We start from the raw sequence: 21,528 nt of genomic DNA, 5'->3' as shown, positions 1-21,528 counted from the left end.
ACATCACCTGGACACCTGAGTTATCAGTTACGAACAGGGTCGCAAAGGGGTTCTCGCTTTGGGAGTCAGATTCAAAGTCGTCCTCTTCTCCCGGATGCCATATTCTCGAATGTATAAGGGCTGATAAGGCTGCATGGTGCGATTTGGGGTCCATCTCGTCGTTCCGGATGAGCCTGTATGAGTTATCGCGGTGCCAAAAGGTGGTGTCTAGTTCTGTGGGGACGGAATCGTCGTCGTAGGGTGGTGGTCTTTGGTGGGGTTTGTTGAGGAAAGTGATGAGGAAGGGATCACTTGAATCGTGGTCAGATTCGCTGGGTGTGGGTCCTGTTGCATGGGGATAGTAGGGAGGCGTGCTGTGGATATTGTCCGAGTCACAGTCGCTGTCGCTGCTGTCTGTGGGCGTTCTGGGACGGAGTCTAGAGGTCGAGGGTGGAGTCGAGGGTGAGTCCGTTGATGTGGTGGGCGTGTTGGGGGAGGGTAGTGGCTGTGGGCGGGGTGTGGTCTGTTGCGTCGAGCATGACGTGATGTGCGTGATTGGACTGTGGGCCATATGCCTTAAGCTGGTTAATATGGAACCACGCATTCTTTCCGTTGGGGTACTTAATTATATAGACGGAGGGGCTTACTTTGTCCGCAATAGAGTACGGACCCAAATACTTCGGTGACAGGAATGTGCTGGGGTTATAAATTGAGAACATGACCTGCTGTCCTACCTCAAACTCAGTCGCATGCACTGTCTTGTCGAAACAGGCCTTGCTCTGTTTCTTCCTTGTGCCTAATGTTACTGTGGCTGCTAGCTGAGCCGTTTTCACATTTTCAACTTACTGCGTTCTCGTGTGTGAGGGCCGTCACTTTGGGGCTGATCAAGTCCAATCCTAATAAAAATTCTGTGCCTTTCATGGGGCGTCCGGTCATGAGAGTGTGTGGGGTGTAACCTGTGGATGTTGAAATAGTATTTCTCAAAAACATCAGTGCAAAGGGAGGACTGAATCCCAAGTGGTGTTGTTTTGTTGGACCATTTTTCTGAGGGTTGATTTTAGGGTCCAATTCATGCGCTCCACGATACCACTTGACTGGGGCTGGTATGCGATGTGGAATTTTTGGGTAATGCCAAATATCGTGAGGACGTTCTTCATGACACGTCCCGTAAAATGGGAACCTTGGTCGGATTCAATGCTGCGGGGGAGTCCCCATCTCGTAAAGATGTGGTGCGTTAAGATCTTGGCTGTGGTCTTTGCCGTGTTCGTTCTGGATGGGAATGCCTCTACCCATTTCGTAAAAGTGTCTATGACGACTAATATGTACCTGTAACCATTCCTGCAAGGGGGCAATGGTCTTATAAAATCGATCTGGAGGTTAGTCCAGGGGCCGTTAACAGGGCAGGTGTGGCTAAGTTGAGCTTTCTTTGCGTATCTGTCCGGATTGTTCTGGGCACAGATAAGGCAATTCTCAACGTAGTGCGTTACATCTTCTTTTAAACTTGGCCACCAACAGAGCTGTCTGAGGTGGGCTGTAGTGGGATCAATTCCCTGATGTCCATGACTGTCATGGAATAAACAAATGAGCTGATTCCTGTCCTATTCAGGAACCACATAAAGGGTGTCTTTTAACACCACACCGTCATGTGTGGTCAGTGCATTTCTAAACCTATCATAGGGTGCTGTAAATTGTCCTTTCAAAATCTCCCTGAGGTTGCTATCCTGCTTCTGGGCCTGCACTAAATCCTCAATATCAGTCTGCGAGACCTGAACTGCATTCACTGGTGCGCTTTCGGGGGGTGTCCAAAAATATCCATGCCTGGAACCTGCTTTTGCCAGTGCATCGGCTTTTACATTTCCAGGGGGGGAGGAACGGTGGTGACTGCGAACTTTAACAATTCCAAATGTCCTGTCCTGTGCTTTCTCTAAAATGTGGCGGAGCAATGGGGCTGAAGGGAGTGGTTTTCCGTCTGCGGAAACAAATCCTCTTGCTTTCCACAGGGGTAGGAATTTTGTAAGGCTATTGCACAATAGAGGCTGTCCGAGTATATGTCTGCTGGGCTGGGGAAGGAATCTGGGTGGTCTATAATATACGCAATGGCTGCTAGTTCTGCCGCCTGCGCGCCTAAGTGGCCTGGTAGATTTAACGAGATCTCTTCTGGGGCACGTCCCTGCGCGTCCTCGACATATATGCCGCATCCTGTAACGCGCTTCCCTTCTAATACATTGGAAGAACCATCCACATATATCCTTGAGGGTTCGCACTGGGGGCTCTGGGGTGAACTACCTATCTTTCTGGGGGGTGTTTTCGCAATAAAGGGGCCTGTGTTGTGGTGCGGTGAGATGATTTCACATTTGTGGGGGGTGCCTGGGTACTGAAGGTTATCGACTAAGGAAGTGTGGGTCTTGGTCCTTTTAACAGTGATGTCCCGTCCCTGCAAAAGAAGGGTCCATCTAGCTGCTCCAATTTGGCTAACTGTACTGTCCTTAAGTCGTCCGTCTAGTAAAAGTTGGGTGGGGGTGTGTTCCGTGAGGATTGTGATGGGGTTTAGTCCGGTTATGTAAGAAAAATACTGAACTGCCCAGAAAACTGTGAGCAGGTACCTTTCACAGGCCGAAAATCCCTGCTCCACAGGATCCAAAAGGCTGGAGGCGTAAGCCACGGGTCTTAATTGTTCGTGCCGTTCCTGGAGGAGCACGGCCGAAAGGGTGCGGTCGGTGCTAGCTATCTCTATAGCGTAGGGGGAAAGCGGGCCTGAAACCTGTAGTTCGGGGGCTGCAATGAGGGCTCTTTTCAAAGCATCCACAGCATCCGTATGCTGCGGAAGCCATTCCCAAGGGGCTCCTTTCTTTAGGAGTTCCGAGAGGGGTGCTGCCTTGCTGGCGAAACCGTCAATGTGGTTTCGGCAGTAGCCAACCAGTCCTAAAAATGACCGGAGGGCTGAAACATTCTGGGGAAGGGGCAATTTGGCAATCGAGTCAATTCTTTTGTGCTCGATCTCGCGTTTACCGTGCGTGATAATCGTATCCAAATATATCACTTTGTTTTCCCAAATCTGGGCCTTTTTGGGGTTTACTTTGCAACCAATCGAATGTAGGAGTTCCAGGAGTTCGGACAGAAGTTCGATGTGCTCTGCCTTGGTGTCTGTCTGCAGTAATAGGTCGTCCACATACTGGACCAGACATTTATTGAGTTCCCGGTAATCGATGGTCAGTCGCCATGATCCATCGGGCTTTCTCACTGGCCAAATCGGAGCATTATTATTGGAGGCTACTGATCTGAGTACGCCCTGCTCTAATAAGCTGTCGATAACTTTTGCGATTTCTCCCCCTGCCTCTTGGGGAAATCTGTATTGCTTTTGGGGTCTAGGGTCAGGTCCTGTGATTTGAACAAAACCAGTCATCCGGCCACAATCGTGTTTGTGGGTCGCGAATGCTGTCCTGTGCTTCTGCAGAACTGCCCTAACCTGCTTGTCTGTGCTAATCGTGGTCGGGTCAAACCAAAATTCGCCGACTGCGCTAATCTTGTTTCCGTATTCCCCTATTGTGAGAGTTGTGGGGGCTCTTGCGGATTTTGCCATTTTCCAGACACATTGGTTGACTCGATCAAAGGACAGGTTGTGGGAGTTCATAAAGTCAATTCCCAAAATGTGTTCTGCTGCTGTGTGAGATAAATCGATTAAAACTATGGGTGCTTTGTCGTTATATTGCCAATCTGAATGGGTACAGGGGCTGTGATGTGTCCCTGCTGTGGCCTGTGAAGCCGCTGAGGATGATTGTGGCTGTAGTGGGCCACGTGTCTTTCTGGAATATGGTGGAGGAATTGATTGTGGTGCGGGACCCTCCTGTGTCCCAGAGAAATTTGATGGGCTGTCCCCATATCTTTGCTGCAACTACTGGTCGGCTGGACCTATCCCAAAGGGTGTCGCAGACCCAACTGGGGGAGCCCGAACACCGTCAGTCCGTTCCGTTCAGGTCCGTCTGGTCTGAATGGGTGCTCACACTATGTATGGGCTCTGTCCTATTCTTATTCAGAGTGCCTGCCTGCTGGGCTCTCTGTGGCTTTCGTGGGGCATTGCATTCTCATGCAAAGTCTCCTAACTGTCCACAGTTGTAAAACTCTTGTGGCTTCTGTGGGGGGCTGTTCCTGCCTTCGTTCACCTATGCGGGGTTCTGGTGCGTTTTCACCGCTTGGATGTCTGCTTCTGCCTGCTGTTCCTCGGGTTTCCTAACTGCGGGTTTGTTTTGTACAGACTGCTCCCAGGCGCGGGACAATCTTTTTAAAACCCATTTCTCATTGTGGGCTTCTTCTGAGGGGGTCATAATTCGTACAGGCTTTTTGTCCTGCCTCTGTGGCATGGGAGATAAGGGTGCGGGTCCATTTGCCCATACCATCTTGGGACAAATGGGCGCGTTCTAGACTACTGAAAACTGCTGTGAAATGGATCAACAGGCGTCCAGCAAACGCTGTGGAGTGTTCCGTCTTTTTCTGCCTGCACTTATTCAGGCCTTCTACGGGGTCACCTCTGTTGTAGCCGATCGCATCTAGGATCGCTGCGTGCATCTCTGCGAGGGTGCCTCCTCCTACATTCTGTGGGTCGGGAAGGGCTGCTACGACCGAAGGGTCTAAACTCAAAACTGTGAGCTTCACGTGTTCACGCTCATCCAGACTGTACATGGTCGCCTGCTGCTTTACTCTAGCAAAGAAGTGGTGGGGGTCTGAGGTGGGGAGGAACGGTGTTATTTTCTCGCACGTGTCCCGTAATTGGGTCACGGTTAAGGGGGTGTTATAAAGAAATTCTGTATCTCCGTCCGATGTGACTGTGCGGTGGGTGGTTACTGGATTCATTGGTGCCTGCACTATCTGCGATGTGGAGAGTTAGGGCGCTTTTCTCTTCTGAGGCTTTCCTTGCGCACATGTTCCCTGAACATATCTATGCGCGGTCTCATTTAATTCTTCCCAATCCGGGCCATCTTCTGTATCTAACTGGGATCCAAAGGTGCTCTGGAATCCATTCTGAACTGAAAGCAAAGACAGCAGTTCTCCAATCTGCTTCCTGCACTTCGCATGATCTAGTGAGCTCTGTCTGTGCTCCGTGGTGGTAGCATGGAGTGCTCGTAATGCTGCTTTCAGGTCGCTACACTGCCTTTGCAATGCCTCTACCTGTTTTTATGTTTCGTCTCTTACCAGGACTGCACGTTGAGTGCCCTGATAGTCCTTTTCATACTGTGTCTGTAAGCTGCTTAAATGCGCCAGACAAGACTGGTGTGCCCCCTTGGCATCATCCACCTCTCCGTCCTTTGCTGCTAACTTCCTTCTCAACTCTATGTTCTCTTTCTCAACCTCACTTGCATCGACCTTGCTCATTCGATGTACTCTTTCTATCTCTTTACGGAGCGTCCGAACGACCTCCTCTGTGCCTCGCAATTGTGCCAGACAGGACGCGATTGCCATCGGCTTGCGAGCTTTTCCCAAGCTTTTCTTATGAATTTCTGACAGGTTCTCCCACCAAGTATGTCCTATAATCCCGGGTCCTGTGTCCTCATTGTCACAGAATTCGCTCCAAAGGGGCCATCCTTTCTCTTTGAGGTACTTTCTGATTTCCTCTTCCCAAACGGGACACTGTCCTACTCTGCTGCTGGTCGCTGCGACCACAAATTCCTCAGGGTTCATGAGGCATTGCATTGCCTGCATTGCCATCTTTCCTCCCTAAATACTTCTCTTAAAATTTGGAACGAGGGGTATTAAGCCGGTGCTGTAATTATGGGTATGGCTTTCGCTATTTTCCGGAATACAAACTCCCCACAGTTTTTTCGCAACAAACATCTATCAGTTTTACCTTTATCGCCCTGTTAGTTATGCATGCATTAACACACTTCCGAATTACGAGGATTGATCAGAATTGCTTGAACACTTGTGGTTTTTCTGTTCCCAATTGGATTTCTATTTCAAATTTTGGGTTCTCCCGGAGTGGTTAAGCCACTTCTCAGTCGGGTCCCATCAGGATGTCACCAATAATATGTTGCTAACTTTCAGTTGGCTCTTAATTCGTAATTTGCTCTGTTTGTTTAACCTTTGCTCTAGAGTCACCAGGTATCTTTATGATACCGCCACGAGGTTCAAATTCAAGTACTGATCAATAACTCAACACACCAATTAGTAAGATTCAAATCAAAACACATTTATTATACACAGTAAATCGCCACTCATGCATAAACTCTACTTTCTAGACTATTCCTATCACTAAAAGGCCAATACTTAGCTTCAGACTGGCCCACCAGGTCTGGGGAACAAATGGCCTTTCGTTCAGGTCCTGAGTCTGCAGGATTCAAAAACTGGTATGGACTTGTAGCTAGGAGCGCCTATCTCGTAGCGAGCGTTGACTTGAGACTTACTTGGTTGGCGTGGCCGCTGGACAGTTCACTCTCAGGGGTTGCTTCGCGTTGTTGAGTGACCCTGTCAAGAAGGACGATTTGAACTTGGGGGCTTTACTTTATAGTCCCCAGGGGCTTCCCGCCCTTCGGGGCGGACCCCGTACCTGGTTCCAAGTGATTGGACTGCGTTCCGATCACTTGGATCGATTTCTCCAATACTGGAGTTGTTCCCTGATCGCTGGGCGGTCCCTAAATGTACGTTGGCCTTCCTTTGTCTTGGCTCCTGCTGGTGCCGAGGAGTCTGGCTTGGCTTTATTCACCTTAACTGTTGCAATTGTGCCTGGGAATCGCACATTACTATGTAGATGGCTGCTGGTTTCAGCGCTGTCTGGTCTTTTGCAGGTTTCAATACACATGATTTCTGTACTTGCCAGTGTTTGCCTGTTTTGGCTGAATTTCCCTTCAGTCTTTGGGGTTCTCCATTTTAAAGTCGGGAAGTGGCCAACCCAGGTGGCTACAACACCTCCAAAGTTATGGAAGGTGATGGGAAGACCCCTAACAGAAATTTACCCCCATGGTGTTATTTTTCAGATCACCTTGCCAGTCGAGCATCTGTTCCATAAAACTATTTGGGTTTTTGCCTTTTGTTACTGAATGACAGAACACACCAGTTTGAACAATAAGACATCCTTTATGCCTGAAGGACATAGTTATCATTTCTTTTAATGTACATTTTGTTTTCCTACAGGTATGACTCAGATAAGAAAGGTCTTATCACTCACCTAGAGTTCCTGAAGAAGCTTAAGAATAGGTTTGCTTCACAAGCCCAAATGGACAGCAAGCAAATTTGTCCAGAAAGCCAAAGCAGTTCATTGGATCATCCCAACAAGCAACAGCATCTCCACACAGATGGCACCCAACAGCAGAAACCTCAGACAGGAAGTCTCAATATTGCTGCATTAAAAAGCCAGCTCAAGTACGTAGATTACTCAACTTTTTCCCTATCAAACAACTGATGGACGATGACCTCAACTTAGGATTGGAAGGTTTAGCATCAGATTGTGCCAGTGGACTTAGTTGTATGATGCCTATTGTTCCGACTTTGAAAACTCCAATCTCCAAGTGGAAGAATTATGTGGTAATGCTGAACTACCCATTGAGGAGTTGCACTGCCCATTGAGGAGTTGCACTGCCCATTGAGGAGTTGCACTGCCCATTGAGGAGTTGCACTGCCCATTGAGGAGTTGCACTGCCCATTGAGGAGTTGCACTGCCCATTGAGGAGTTGCATTTGATAGGGAAGCATGAATCAGGGATGGCTGCAGTGTTGCAGTCCTCTCTTCATTTAGGTTCTCTTCGAGCCTGGCTACCCACTGGTGTTGTACAACCATCCCAAATGTTATCATGTGTGGAACTGCACTATAAATTGTTATTCCTATGATCCCTTGCATGGTGTGCTCCTGATTGCTGTCTTGCCATCTGATGCGACACGACAAAGTGGCCACACTGTGTTTCAGAGAGAATGGAATATAAATTTGTGGAGGTGATTATGCACAGGAGAAGGGGTGTAAACATGAAGACCCACCCAGGTCTAACTCATGAGTAATAATGGACCAGGAGGAAGTTCTTAGTGTCGTTATTATGAAAGAAGAGAAATGAGAAGAGGGACCAAAATTGACGGGAGTAAAAATGGTAATGAGAAAAATTATTGTATCTCCGGTTTTTCCAAGCATCAGAATTGCAGTGAAGATTTCATAAGTGCCAATGATCCACCTTTTATCTGGACAAATCGGCAGTTTGAAGGCACAAAAACAACAAAAAAACAAACTACTGCAGAGACTGAAATCTGGAATAAAAACAAAATGCTAGAAACAGCAATTTAATCGGCATCTGTGGAGAGAGGGTGGTAGAGATAATGGGTAGAATTTCCATGTGGACTTTGCTACCGCAACATTGGGACCAAATGAGGGTGTTGAGCCCACATTCATATGCAGTGAGTTCAACTTAGTGATATCCCTATAGGAATTATCTGTTGCTTTCAAGCAAACAAAGTTTTAAAAATAAAAATAGAAGTAATTCATTTCTAAATGATGGTATAAAGAGACTGTCTATTTTCAAATTAAATAACACTGTGATCCAACAGTGGATGAGAACATTGCTGTACAGTAAGAGAACACTTTTGAATTGTTATTGTCATTAATTATTACTGATGAAGGTAGCCCAAGTTATTGACTAGATTTGTATTGCTAGGAATGAATGACGCAGTAGTATGGAACTTGACTGTGATAATTAACCTCTTTTTTCTCTGTTTGATCCATAAGAGCTAAATTCAGGAATCATCACAAAGGCTTTAATGAGGCCTTTGATAAACTCGATAAAAAGAACGATGGCTGTGTGTCAGTAAATGATTTTCAAAGAGTTCTGAAGGATCATAACTACCATCTGGGTGAAGAACAGCTCAAACAGCTCTTGGTCAGGTATGAACAGGCATTAGAGTAAGTAATGATATGTATAATGTAAGGAGTGTAAAGGGTTAACAAGATGATGTTCATGTATCTCAACACTAGATGGCATCACATAGTTTTATAAAAGGCTGCATCTCTAGGTATTCTGGGAGAAAGTTATGAAGACGGATAGTGAGAGGTTGAGATAGATTGTTAGCTGTAATAAAAGATATTATCGATTTCTGTAACATAGATTTTATACTGTTGTTTTATTAGCTATTACTTAGTGAAGTGTGTGAACCATTTGAAGTAGTGTAAAATAAGCTACCTTTGTTTCAAATACATAGCTTGATGTTCTTTGTCAACACTACGACCTTTAGCCATCTTGGAGAACTATACGAGGAACATCACAGAGTATAGTTGAATATTGAGGTACCCACTAAGAATGCAGTGCGCCTTTTTCACCGGGCTATCATCTGAGAAAATACATATTTGTGAATTTAATTAACTTATTTGAACATAAGAAGATGGGTGTATTTTAACACCAGTGGTGGAGGACATGCGTTTGCGGTGGTTCTTAACATACAACCCCATAGGATATTGGAGGTGGGTTAGACCATTCAATATGATCATGGCTGATCTGCCCACCTCACTTCCCTGCCCACTCCCATAACCCGTGATACCCTTCGAGACCAAAGATCTATCTGTACCAGCCTTGAATAATATCAATGATGATATTAGGGTAGCAAATTCCAAAAATTAACAAACCTCTGAGCGAACAGATTTCTCCTCATCTCATGTAAATGACCAGCCCCTTATCCAAGGACTTTATCCCAGCCAGGGAAATTCCCTCTCTGTGTCTATCCTGCCAAACCCCTTCAGAACCTTGTATGTTTCAATGAGATCAGTTCCTGTTCTTCAACAAGTCTAGAGCGCATAGGTCCAATTTATTCAGCCTCTCATCATAGGATAACAGGATGCCAGTATTTTTTATTGGGGAGCCTAGAATGGGTGTTAAGGGGTGTTTACCTGATGTCTTCCCACTGCCGTGCCATTTTTCTCGTGGCAGGAAAGATGTTGGTTCACCAGCCACTTAAATAGCCAATTAAGGGGCACTTCCTGCCTCTGTGGGTAAGAAAAGAGTTAATGTTCCCAAATACTTAAGTTAGAATTGGGGTTTTAATTGTTTAATAGATTACACTTATTGTTTAATAGACTACATCAATATATGTATATATAAGGGGATATGGGTGGGCACTATTTTATTGTTGAAGTGATTACTGAACACAAACTTGGAGTCTAAGAAGCCAAGACTTGCTTCCTAGTTCTTACTATCGGGTTACCATTGGACCTTAACAATGGTAGCAGAGGATGGTTACTGCCTGTAAGAAAAAAAAGGATTTCAAACTAAGATTTCTTTAGATGAAAGACTAATATTCTGAATTCTAACCTCAAGTGATTTTCAGTAACTTGGAAAATAAATGGCTGAATCCATGAGAAAAATGAACACCAGAAATGCCCAGGTTGTGGCCGATTGGTATTTTAGGTGTGATTCAAAGTTCTATTATGCAATAAACTATCCTATGCCATATAATACTGTGTTTGAAACCAAACATGAGAAGGAAGATATTAAACAAGGGAAAGGCATTGTCTGGTAACGAGAAGTTTCAGTTCGGTGATAAAAATATTGGTCGCAGAGTCCTTCCATTGTACCCTATTAGAGAGTGGATGTACATCTACAGTATGTAGAATGGACTGGTTGAAATGTTACCTGGACTCTTTAAGTAACAAAGATCAAAACAAATTAAGGAATTTAGAAGTTCCACGAGTTTAAGATTTGGGGATGATAATATCCTAAAGTCACTGAAAGAGTAGCGATTCCTGATAAAATCGGCGGACCGAATCATTTTATGAGCACGGATGTTATATCCAGCGAAATACGGATATAAGACATGAAGAATACACCAAATGTATAGAACAGAGAAGTGATAGATGTGATATATGTAAGAAATGTACAAGAACACCTTCCCATCTCAGCAAGTATGCCCTTAGTGACAGATTTTAATGAAGTTGTGGCTAAAGATTTGTAAGTGTGGGATAAAGAAACCAACATTTTCATTTTTCACTTTGTAGCCTTGACAACGAGGTTTAGTCAGTTGACGATTTTACAAAGTAAAGAAAGGAAAATAATTGCGGAACAGATAATGGGAAAATGGATAGGGACCAGACTAAGGCTGGCAAAGATCCTCACTGATAATGGAGTGGGGGGGAAATTCGCTAATGATGAATTTCGGGATTTGTGTGAGAACATGAACATAGTTATGAATACCATTGCAAAAAGCCCCTTTAGTAATGGGGTGTGCAAGAGAAATCAGCAAGAGCTGTTATAGATGAAATACTTCATAAAATGTTGGCAGATAGGCCAAATTGTAAATTAACTTCGGCTTTAGCATTGGTCATCCATGCAAATAATTCACTATAGATGATTGGGGGCGACATTCCATATCAGTTGGTTTTTGGGAGAAATCTGTAAACTCCTTCAGTCATCAATGATTATCCTCCAGCTTGGGAGGGAACTACATACTCCCCGTGTTTGCATGGGTTTCACCCCCTCAACCCAAGGATGTGCAGGATAGGTTAATTGGCCACAGTAAATTACCCCTTAATTGGAAAAAAAAATTGGGTACTCTTAAAAAAAAAAAATTTTTTTTTTAATGATTTCTTCATCCTCTGGTAGTCCAAGGTGTCTCAGTTCGTCACTCCACCCTCCCCATACTGATAAACTACAAGGATAGATTCTAGGCACAAGGGATATTCTTGAAGAGATGCTCATTTACCTTTTTATGAGACCTTGAGGCAGAACCACAGAACTACTTCAACCAAAGACATCTATTCACTGTTAATCAGGCCATCAGGCTTCTGAAGATGCGGTTCTGGCACCTAAACTGATCAGGTGGTCCCCAGTGATACCCTCCAACAAGCATTTGTGCGTTTTGATGCTCTGCTGTGCTCGCCGCAAACTAACCCTTTGAGGATGCATAGATATTAGAACATAGAACATAGAACATACAGTGCAGAAGGAGGCCATTCGGCCCATCGAGTCTGCACCGACCCACTTAAGCCCTCACTTCCGCCCTATCCCCGTAACCCAATAACCCCTCCTAACCTTTTTTGATCACTAAGGGCAATTTATCATGGCCAATCCACCTAACCTGCACGTCTTTGGACTGTGGGAGGAAGCCAGAGTACCCGGAGGAAACCCACGCAGACACGGGAGAACGTGCAGACTCCACACAGACAGTGACGTAGCGAGGAATCGAACCTGGGACCCTGGCGCTGTGAAGCCACAGTGCAAATCACTTGTGCTACCGTGCTGCCCATATTGAAGAGGACGAGGCCTTCTAATGATACCGCTCACCTGATGAGGAGCAGGATGTGGAAGAGAAGGTGGAGAAGGATGCAGAACATAGATTAAATAAAAGTAAAATACTGTGGATGCTGGAGTTCTGAAACAAAAACAGAAAGTGCTGAAAAGGCTGAGCGGGTCTGGCACCATCTGTACAGAATTGTACAATCACTCCACTGGTACTGCCAGAACGGCTGTGATTTCGAAGCCCAGTGGTGATAGCCACACTCCGGTCATGGAACCAACTACGACAGCACTTCAGATTAACCAAAATGTCCGTTAATGCCCCCATCTGAAACAACCACAGGTTTGAATCAGCTATAATGGACGCCACCTTCAAAAGGTGGAGACAGGACAAGGGAACACGGACAGTTAGGGATTTCTGCACAAGCAACAGACTGACAACACTCGAGTAACTAACAGAGAAGTTCCAGCTGACGGGGGGGACCGAAGTAAGATACATGCAGGTCAAAAATGTCTTCCGTAGGGAGACAAAAACATACCACGACCACCGCAACAATCACTGTTAGAGGACTTATTGGACGTGGACATCTTAGGGAGATGGAACTGCGGTGACCTGTATGAACAACTAAGAGGAAGGGCACGTACACCACTGGACAAGACAAGGGAAAAGTGGGAGAAAGACCTATGATTTGAAATAGGTTGGGGACTCTGGAGTGAAGCACTGAACAGGATCAGCTCCACCTCCACATGTGCAATGCAGCTGAAGCTCACTTAACCAGAACCCGACTGAACAGATTTGTCCCGGAGGTGGAGGACAAATGCAAATGTTGCTAAGGAGGCCCAGCCAACCACGCCCATATTTTCTTGCCTTGCCTCAGACTAGTAGCGATTGGACAGCCTTCTTTGAGGTGATGTCCAAGATGGAGGGGATGAGGGTGGAGCCATGCCAAGAGTGGCAGTCTTCAGGGTGTCAGAACAGCAAGATCTCTTCACAGGGAAGAGGGCCGATGCCCTTGCCGTTGCCTCCCTAATCGCCCACCGGAGAATCCTGCTTGGTTGGAGATCAGCAGCACCATCGAAAGCTGCAGACTGGGTGTCCGACCTATTGGAGTTTCTCCAGATGGAGAAAATTAAATTCGCCATCCGGGAATCAGAAGAAGGCTTCCATAAAACGTGTTCCAAGATCTTTTTGTAGCCAACAGCCAATAAGCCCGAGGAAGGGAGAGGGAAGCCACGGTATAACAACAAACGCAAAGTAGGGGGGGGATAATGAGGCACGGAGCCCAACCCTGCCCAGCAAGCAACAAAATACACGGCGCCACGCTAATCAAACAGGAACAGGATATAAGAGCTGATGAGAGAAGAGGGCATGCCAGATGACTAGAAAAGGAGGTGGGTCAGGAAGGAAAGGGGGAGAGGGAAGCAGGGGACCCAGCTAGAAATAAACACCTCATGGAGAACATAAAACAAGAAGCTGTAACCGTTGTAAATAACAAAATAATGGAAGACGACCAATGTATATATATGTTTGTTTTCGATGTATGTTAGCGCTTACCGATGAAAAATCCTGAATAAAAACATTTTTTAAAAAATTACCACAGTAAATTAAGGCCAATGACTGCTAAACATATGATGAATTATTAATGTTTAGTCTACACTGACCAAATGTTGGAAGTGTTATCATTATTTGGAACCTATTGCCATAGTATAAAGGCACATAGATTCATAAAGTATAAATCCAAGATTTTGAACACCGTAGCTACCAAAGACAGAAGCAATTCTTTTAATCTGTATTTCTCAAGTCCAATTGTGCTGAAAAGAAATTGACATTTTTATATTTGCTCTTGTTTCCCCCTCCCCTTTACAGTTTGGAAATCCCAATGCACAATTGCAAATTTTCTTATTCCGATTTCTTGAGAGCCATTGAGGATATTGAGGATAAGTCATTGAAGCGCAGCCCAGTGCTTACATTTATTCCGCCTGAAAACTTTCAAATACCATCTCCAGAGAAAATGCTCACTAAACTAAAGGGAATTGTCGCCAAATCCTCAGGTGCATTGTTCAAGGTGAGCCAGTTTTTAATTCTGAATGGAGACCTTTTCTGCTTACCATTCTGAGTAGGCGTAATGTATGTGCAAGCTAATGGGGCTAAAGATCTAATTGAATGGTGGAGCAGGCTCGAGGGGCCAGGTGGCCTACTCCTGCTTCTAGTTCTTATGTTTTTATGTTCTTATGTAAGTGTGGTTTAAATTGCCTCAACATTATACATCAATCACCAACCAAAATTGATCGTTACACCAAAGTGGTATTTCCCCAGAGAAGCCTTTTTTATTTTAAGTAATAAATGAACACCCTGGGGCGATTCTCGCAAATGGAGCCCAAGTGTTCGTGCCGTCGTGAACGCCGTCGCGAACTGCGCGAACCAGGCCTGGGTACGACCTATTCTGTCCCCCACAGGGGGCCAACACGGCGCTGGAGCGGTTCACGCCGCTCCAGCCTCCTTTCCCTGCGCCAAATGGGCACTGCGCCAACCCGCGCATGCACGGAGGACTCGGTTAGCGCACCGGCCCCGACTCAATATGGCGTTGGTGTTCAGGGGCGGCCGTGCAAGGAAGTAGGCCCAGGTGGGAGAGGCCGACCCACCGATCGGTGGGCCCCGATCGCGGGTCAGACCCCATCGGAGGCCTCCCCCAGTGAAGGAGCCCCCCCTCCCCCCCACAGGCTGCCCCTCGGCCGTTCGCACAGAGTTCCCGCCGGCAGCGACCAGGGGTGAACAGTACCGGCAGGACTCTGTCGTATCCGTGCGGCCGCTCGGCCCATGCGGGCCGGAGAATCGGCGGGCGGGCCGATTCCAGCGGCCCCCGACGCCGCGCCAAATGCGCCGGTGCAAATGGCGCGGATTCTCCGCACCTCGGAGAATCGCGCGCCAGCATCGTGGCGCGGTTGTGGCGATTCTCCAGCCCGGCTCGGAGAATCGCCCCCCCCCCCTATTCTTACTACCTATCATCCATCTGTTTTGAGCTTCATTTTCCCAATCTATATATTTATCAATATTCTCCTGCAATTTGCTGCAGCCCTCATCAGTATTGACTATACCCCCTACCCTCACAAATTGGTGTCATCTGCAAATTTAGAAATTGTGTTTTTGATTTCAAAGTCCAAATTGTTCATGTAAATTATGAACAACTGGTCTCAGCACTGATCCTTGTGGAACACTCTTCCCATCCTCTGCCACTCTGAATAATTACCCTTTGCTCCCACTCTCTGCTTCCTGTCTTGAAGCCAGACAACACATTCTCTGACCTTATTCATTAGATTAATATGGAATACCTTATTGAAGGCCTTTGAATGAGGGACCCTGGGAGCCTGCATACAACCCCCACACTAGTGTTCTTGTCTTCTTCATCCCTAGATGGTGAGTCCTCCTCTTGCCTGCTAGGTTCATACCAGCGATGGCAGGACGAGGCCCTTAAGTGAGTATTAATTGCCCACTTCCTGACGCAGACTTAATTGGGGTGAAGCTGGGAAGGTGGCAGAGTCCCCATCTGCCATCCACCAGCCTCATCAAATGCTTTCCCCCATCTCTAAATTTGCCACACGGGAGGGCAGTGAATTCTGCTTGACGATCCAAAGGCTGTTCTCAGGATTTTGGTCAATATCAGTGTCCCTCTGTCATTATGATCAACTTGATTAATAGTAACAAAGAGATAGGCAAATTTTTACTTCTGTATTTTTTCTTCAGTGTAAAGTCCTCAATATCTGATAAGCTGCACAGTGAAGCTGGCCACAACAAAAGAATTATCCTGACGCCCAAATTTGAGTTTGAGATAAAGGAAAGTTATAAATGCAGCAGAATTCCACCATTTGCGGGGTTATGTTCACATGTAAAGGGCAGAATCGCAAACAGTGAAGTTTCTTTATAATGGGAGTGAATTAGATGGGGTTTGGTCATCCAAAAATTGGACACCATTTTACAGGAGAAATTGCTTAACAATTCAAGAAAACAAGAAAAATGTAAAATTTGTCACTCAGGCAAGACAAACTATATTTGTGTGTAGAGTAAAGTTTTGTAACAAGGACAATTGCACGACACTACTGTACAGTATTTGTGAATGGAGGTAGAGGGAGTGGGTGAAGTGATTGATGTAGTCGTTGATGTGTATGAAAACAATGTTACTACTGATTGCATATCCTTTTGCTTTTCAATGTTGTAAAGTGCTCAGTAAAGTACAATAGCAGTGTCAATCACTCTACAAAAGGTAATGGCCAGAATTCTCTGGTCGTTGGGGTTCTCTGTTACTGCTGGCAGTGCATCCCCACCCGTGGGTTTCCCAGTAGCATGGAGTGCCTTCAATGGGAATCCCATTAACAAGTAGCGGGTGTAGAGAATCCTGCCGCAAGTGAATGGGGCGTTGGGGGCTCGGGGACCGGAGAATCCAGCCCATGTTCCTTTCCATGTTTGTATCATGGTCTGTCACCAGTTTTTAAAAAATCTTCAGCTGATCTTATGAGTTCTGTCATCAACTTGGTTGTAAAATTAGCTTTATGGGACCTTCTTCCTGTTCCTGTTTACTTTACTTTAATTTGACCAGTTCAACCAGTTCTTCCAAAGAGAGTTCCTCTTGATGCAATTGAAGCAACTGCTCTACTTCATCTGTGGTCAGGTCTTCAAATCCCCACTGTCCAACTTGTTTTGCCATGACAATAATCCTGGCCACTTCAGTACCTGGATTGGGGGGGATATTGTTAAAACATACAGGATCCTGCGAGGCCTGGATAGAGTGAACATGAAGAGGATGTTTCCACTTGTAGAAAAAACTAGAAGCAGAGGACACAATCTCACACTAAAGGGACGATCCTTTAAAACAGAGATGAGGAGGAATTTCTTCAGCCAGAGGATGGTGAATCTGTGGAACTCTTTCCCGCAGAAGTTGTAGAGACCAAATCACGGAGAGTCTTTAAGAGAGAGAGAAGATAGGTGATGTGCTAGGCAGGTCAGTTCAGTGTCGACTGCACTTGATGCAAGAAACAGACCTCTAACACTGTAGAAGATCCAACACGGTTTTATTGAACGATAGAACTACCATACATATTTAACTGTGAGTCGACACTGTACTGAACTGACTGGAGGCGTTGTACTAGCCTGACCAGACTTACTAGCTACCGCATGGTGTTTGCACTGTGCTAGCTCGTGGACTCTGACTGTCTCAGTGGCTGGGTCCAGAGAGAAGGGGAAACCTAGTGCCCTCTGACTTTACAGTGGTAGTGTCCTGTCTGGTGATTGGCTGCACTGTGCTGTGTGCTTACTGGTCATCCTGTGTGTCAATCACTGCCTGTCTGCACTTCATTATATACATGCGTGGATATTATTACATCTCCCCTTTTTAAAAAATAAATACTAATATGTGGATGCTTATAAATATATATATATATATACATATATATGTGTGTGCCTGACTATATACAGAAACATGTCTAAACGAACGTATATACATAGGAAGGTTGCGATAGGGCAAATACATGGCAAACAAAACGATATTTACAGAGGTCCAATTGGTGAAGTCACAAAAATGTACAAAAGCTCAGTCTATAGATTTAGTCTTTGTGGTGGGCGACAAATTCTTGCTGATTGCCGCTGAGGCGGATTAGGAGCCGCCTACGCTTGGAGAGGCGGGATCGCTGGCATTGCGGTAGGCACGTGGACCGGCAGGATTGCTGGTAAATCGGTGGCCTCATGGTCGGGTACGTCCGGAGGAGACATCATGGGTGTCGGGGCACACCGGTCAGGTAGCGGGCGTGGAACTCTTCGCAGTGCCCGTCTGTTGTGCCGTAGCAGGGAGCCATCAGCCATGTGGAGAAGGAATGATCTTGGGGCCACTTGTTTCAACACAACAGCTGTGGCTGACCAGCCGCCCTCAGGCAACTGGACGCAAACATGATCAGTTGGGGCCAACTCGGGCAGATCCGTGGCATGGGCATCGTACGTGGCTTTCTGTTGGGCCCGTGATTGCTGCGTTTTCTGTTGGACCGTGAAATGGTCAAGGTCGGAAACGTGGATGGCTGGAACTGTGGTCCTCAGAGTGCGATTCATGAGCATCTGGGCTGGAGACAATCCAGTGGACAGTGGGGTCGCCCTGTATGCCAGCATCGCCAGTTTAAAATCGGAGCCTGAATCTGCAGCTTTGCACAGCAGCCGCTTTACAATGTGGACCCCTTTTTCGGCCTTCCCATTTGACTGCAGGTAGTGGGGACTGGAGGTAACGTGACGGAAGTTGGAGGACTGTGCGAAGTCAAACCATTCCTGGCTGTAAAAGCAAGGACCGTTCTCGCTCAATACCGTGAGCGGTATCCCATGTCTGGCGAACGTTTCTTTGCAGGCTTTGATTACCGCCTTCGACGTGAGGTCGGACAGTTTCACTACTTCTGGGTAACTGGAGAAGTAGTTGACCAGGAGTACGTAGTCACGCCCCTTGGCGTGGAAAAGGTCGACACCGACTTTGGACCATGGAGAGTCACAATCTCGTGCTGCTGCTACGTTTCTTTGGGTTGAGCTGGCTGAAACTTCTGACAGGTAGGGCAATTGAGGACTGTGTCGGCAATGTCCTGGCTGATGCCCGGCCAATAGACCGCCTCCCGAGCTCTGCATCGGCATTTTCTGACACCAAGGTGACCCTCATGGAGTTGGCCCAGCACCATAGCACACATACTCTGAGGAATTATGATCCTGTCGAGTTTCAGAAGGATTCCCTCCACCACCGTCAGGTTATCTTTTACATTATAGAACTGGGGACATTGTCCCTTCTGCCAGCCATTGCTGAGGTGCCGCATCACGCGCTGCAGCAGAGGATCCTTGGCTGTCTCCTCATAAATTTGGACCACCCGTGCGTCGGAGGCCGGAAGGTTCGAGGCACACAACTGCACTTGGGCTTCTATGTGGCAGATGAAGTCACTTTTTTCATGCGGTGTGGTAATGGACCTGGACAGGGCATCAGCAACGATCAGCCCTTTACCTGGCATGTAGACTAGTTCAAAGTCGTAGCGGCGTAGCTTTAGAAGAATACGCTGTAACCGAGGTGTCATGTCGTTTAAATCCTTCTGGATTATGTAGACTAGAGGCCTGTGGTCCGTCTCTACTGTGAATTTCGGCAGGCCATAAACATAGTAATGGAACTTGACTCCCCTGTTAGGAGGCCCAGACACTGCTTCTCAATTTGAGCGTACCGTTGCTCAGTGGGTGTCATGGCCCTGGAGGCATACGCCACTGGAGCCCAGGACGCGGAGTCATCCTGCTGAAGGAGCACCGCCCCAATGCCGTCCTGGCTTGAATCAGTTCAAATCTTGGTTTCCTTGGTTGGGTCGAAGAACGCTAGGACCGGGGCTGTCGTGAGTTTTGCTTTCAGCTCGCGCCATTCCTCTTCATGCGTGGGCAGCCACTGGAATTCCGTCGACATTTTGACGAGATGGCGGAGGGCCGTGGTGTGTGATGCCATATTGGGAATGAATTTCCCGAGAAGTTGACCATTCCGAGAATGCGGAGGACCGCCTTTTTGTCCTCCGGGGTCTTCATGGCGTTGATCGCCGAGACGCCCTGCTGCGAGATGTGGTCACCTAGGACTTTGATCTCCAATTGACCAAATGAGCACTTGGCCCTGTTGAGCTGAAGACCATGTTCATGGATTCTTTGGAATACCTTCTTGAGGCGAGCGATGTGTTCCTGGGGCGTTGTGGACCAGATAATGACATTGTTAACGTACACTCGCACCCCCTTGATGCCCTCCATCATCTGTTCCATGATGCGATGAAATACTTTGGAGGCAGATATGATGCCAAAAGGCATCCAGTTGTAGCAGTAATGACCAAACGGGGTGTTGAACATGCACAGCTTGCGACTGGACACGCCCAGTTGTATTTGCCAAAAACCCTTGGAGGCATCCAGCTGAGTAAAGAATTTGGCATGAGCCATCTCACTGGTCAACTCTTCTCGTTTTGGTATCGGGTAATGCTCCCGCATGATATTTTGGTTTAGATCCTTAGGGTCAATGCAAATGCGAAGCTCCCCTGATGGCTTCTTGATGCAGACCATGGAGCTGACCCAGTCTGTGGGCTCTGCAACCTTTGATATGATGCCCTGGTCTTGGAGGTCCTGTAATTGCTTCTTCAAACAATCCTTGAGGGGCGCCGGCACCCAGCAAGATGCATGAATTACAGGGATGGCGTTCGGCTTGAGCAGGATTTTGTATCGGTATGGGAGCGTGCCCATTCCGTCGAACAGGTGTGGTGGAAGGCAGGATATGTGTAGTTATGATGCCCACCCGGTATGGGGACTTGAGGCACTCAGCATCAGGGTCTGTTGGGCTGTCGGGATCGGAATCTGGCATGCCTTGTTGTATTGAGCGGACACTTCTGCATCACAGCTGGGGTCGCTGGCTGCTGAGCGGTGGAGCACATCTGCAAAGGGCTGCGTAGTGGCCAAGCTTGCCACATTGTAGACACTGGCATCCTTTTGCAGAACATTGCCGCTTTAAGTGGGCGGAGCCACAATTCAGACACATCATGATGCCGACGTCAGCGCGTTCTGTGCGCCATCGCGTATGCGTAGTGCGGTCGGTCGATGTACGCACCTGCGCAGTTGGGTTGTCTGGCTCGTCGTCCACTCGGTCATGGCGCGCATGTGCAGGGACCCGGGAAAAGCACGCGAAATGGCCACTCTCCTTGATGCTCAGGCCCTGCATATGTGCAATGGCCTGCACCGCCTCGTGGGAGGCCAGCTTCGCATTTTCTGCCGCCCTGATGTGGGAGTAACAATTCGTAGCATGTTCATGGACAACGCACGTCTCGATAACGACAGAGAGGGTCAACTGTTTGACTTTGAGGAGCTGCTGCCAAGGGAATCGGAGTGGACCCAGAAAACGATCTGATCCCGGATCATGGAATCAGCCGTCGAGTAATAGTTACATGACTGCGCTAGGATGCGGAGATGGGTGACGAAGGACTGAAAAGGTTCATCCTTACCCTGAAGCCTCTGCTGGAAAACGTACCGTTCAAAGCTCTCATTCACCTCAATGTCGCAGTGGCTGTCAAACTTCAGTAGGATTGTTTTGAATTTTGTTTTGTCTTCGCTGTCCACGAACGTGAGGGAGTTGTAGATGTGGATGGCGTGGTCCCCCGCAGTGGAGAGAAATAGTGCGGTCTTCCTGGCATCCGATGCTGCTTCGAGGTCGGAGGCCTCGATGTACCAGAGAAACTTCTGTTTGAAGAGCTTCCAATTTGTGCCGAGGTTGGCGGAGATGCGGAGCTGCAGAGGAGGCTGGATGTTTTCCATTTCACCGGATGGCTGCTTGCTGGTCAGTGCTGATTCACTC

At 47.1% G+C, this 21,528-nt stretch overlaps 1 protein-coding gene across 3 annotated transcripts in view; it reads left to right on the top strand.

Annotated features, from left to right (window-relative positions):
- efcab6 (EF-hand calcium binding domain 6) overlaps nucleotides 1–21,528 on the top strand; it is a 200,550-nt gene that overhangs the window by 139,277 nt on the left and 39,745 nt on the right. For all 3 annotated transcript variants that reach the window (XM_072484515.1, XM_072484514.1, XM_072484513.1), the window contains 3 exons: nucleotides 7,102–7,329; nucleotides 8,674–8,829; nucleotides 14,034–14,232. In XM_072484515.1, coding sequence (XP_072340616.1) covers nucleotides 7,102–7,329; nucleotides 8,674–8,829; nucleotides 14,034–14,232 — 583 coding nt within the window. The remainder of the gene's footprint in view (nucleotides 1–7,101; nucleotides 7,330–8,673; nucleotides 8,830–14,033; nucleotides 14,233–21,528) is intronic.

The sequence above is a fragment of the Scyliorhinus torazame genome, chromosome 19 (assembly GCF_047496885.1).
Source record: "Scyliorhinus torazame isolate Kashiwa2021f chromosome 19, sScyTor2.1, whole genome shotgun sequence".
Taxonomy (NCBI): domain Eukaryota; kingdom Metazoa; phylum Chordata; class Chondrichthyes; order Carcharhiniformes; family Scyliorhinidae; genus Scyliorhinus; species Scyliorhinus torazame.
The sequence above is the reverse complement of the archived record's forward strand: the minus strand, read 5'-3'. Positions and strand labels throughout refer to the sequence as shown.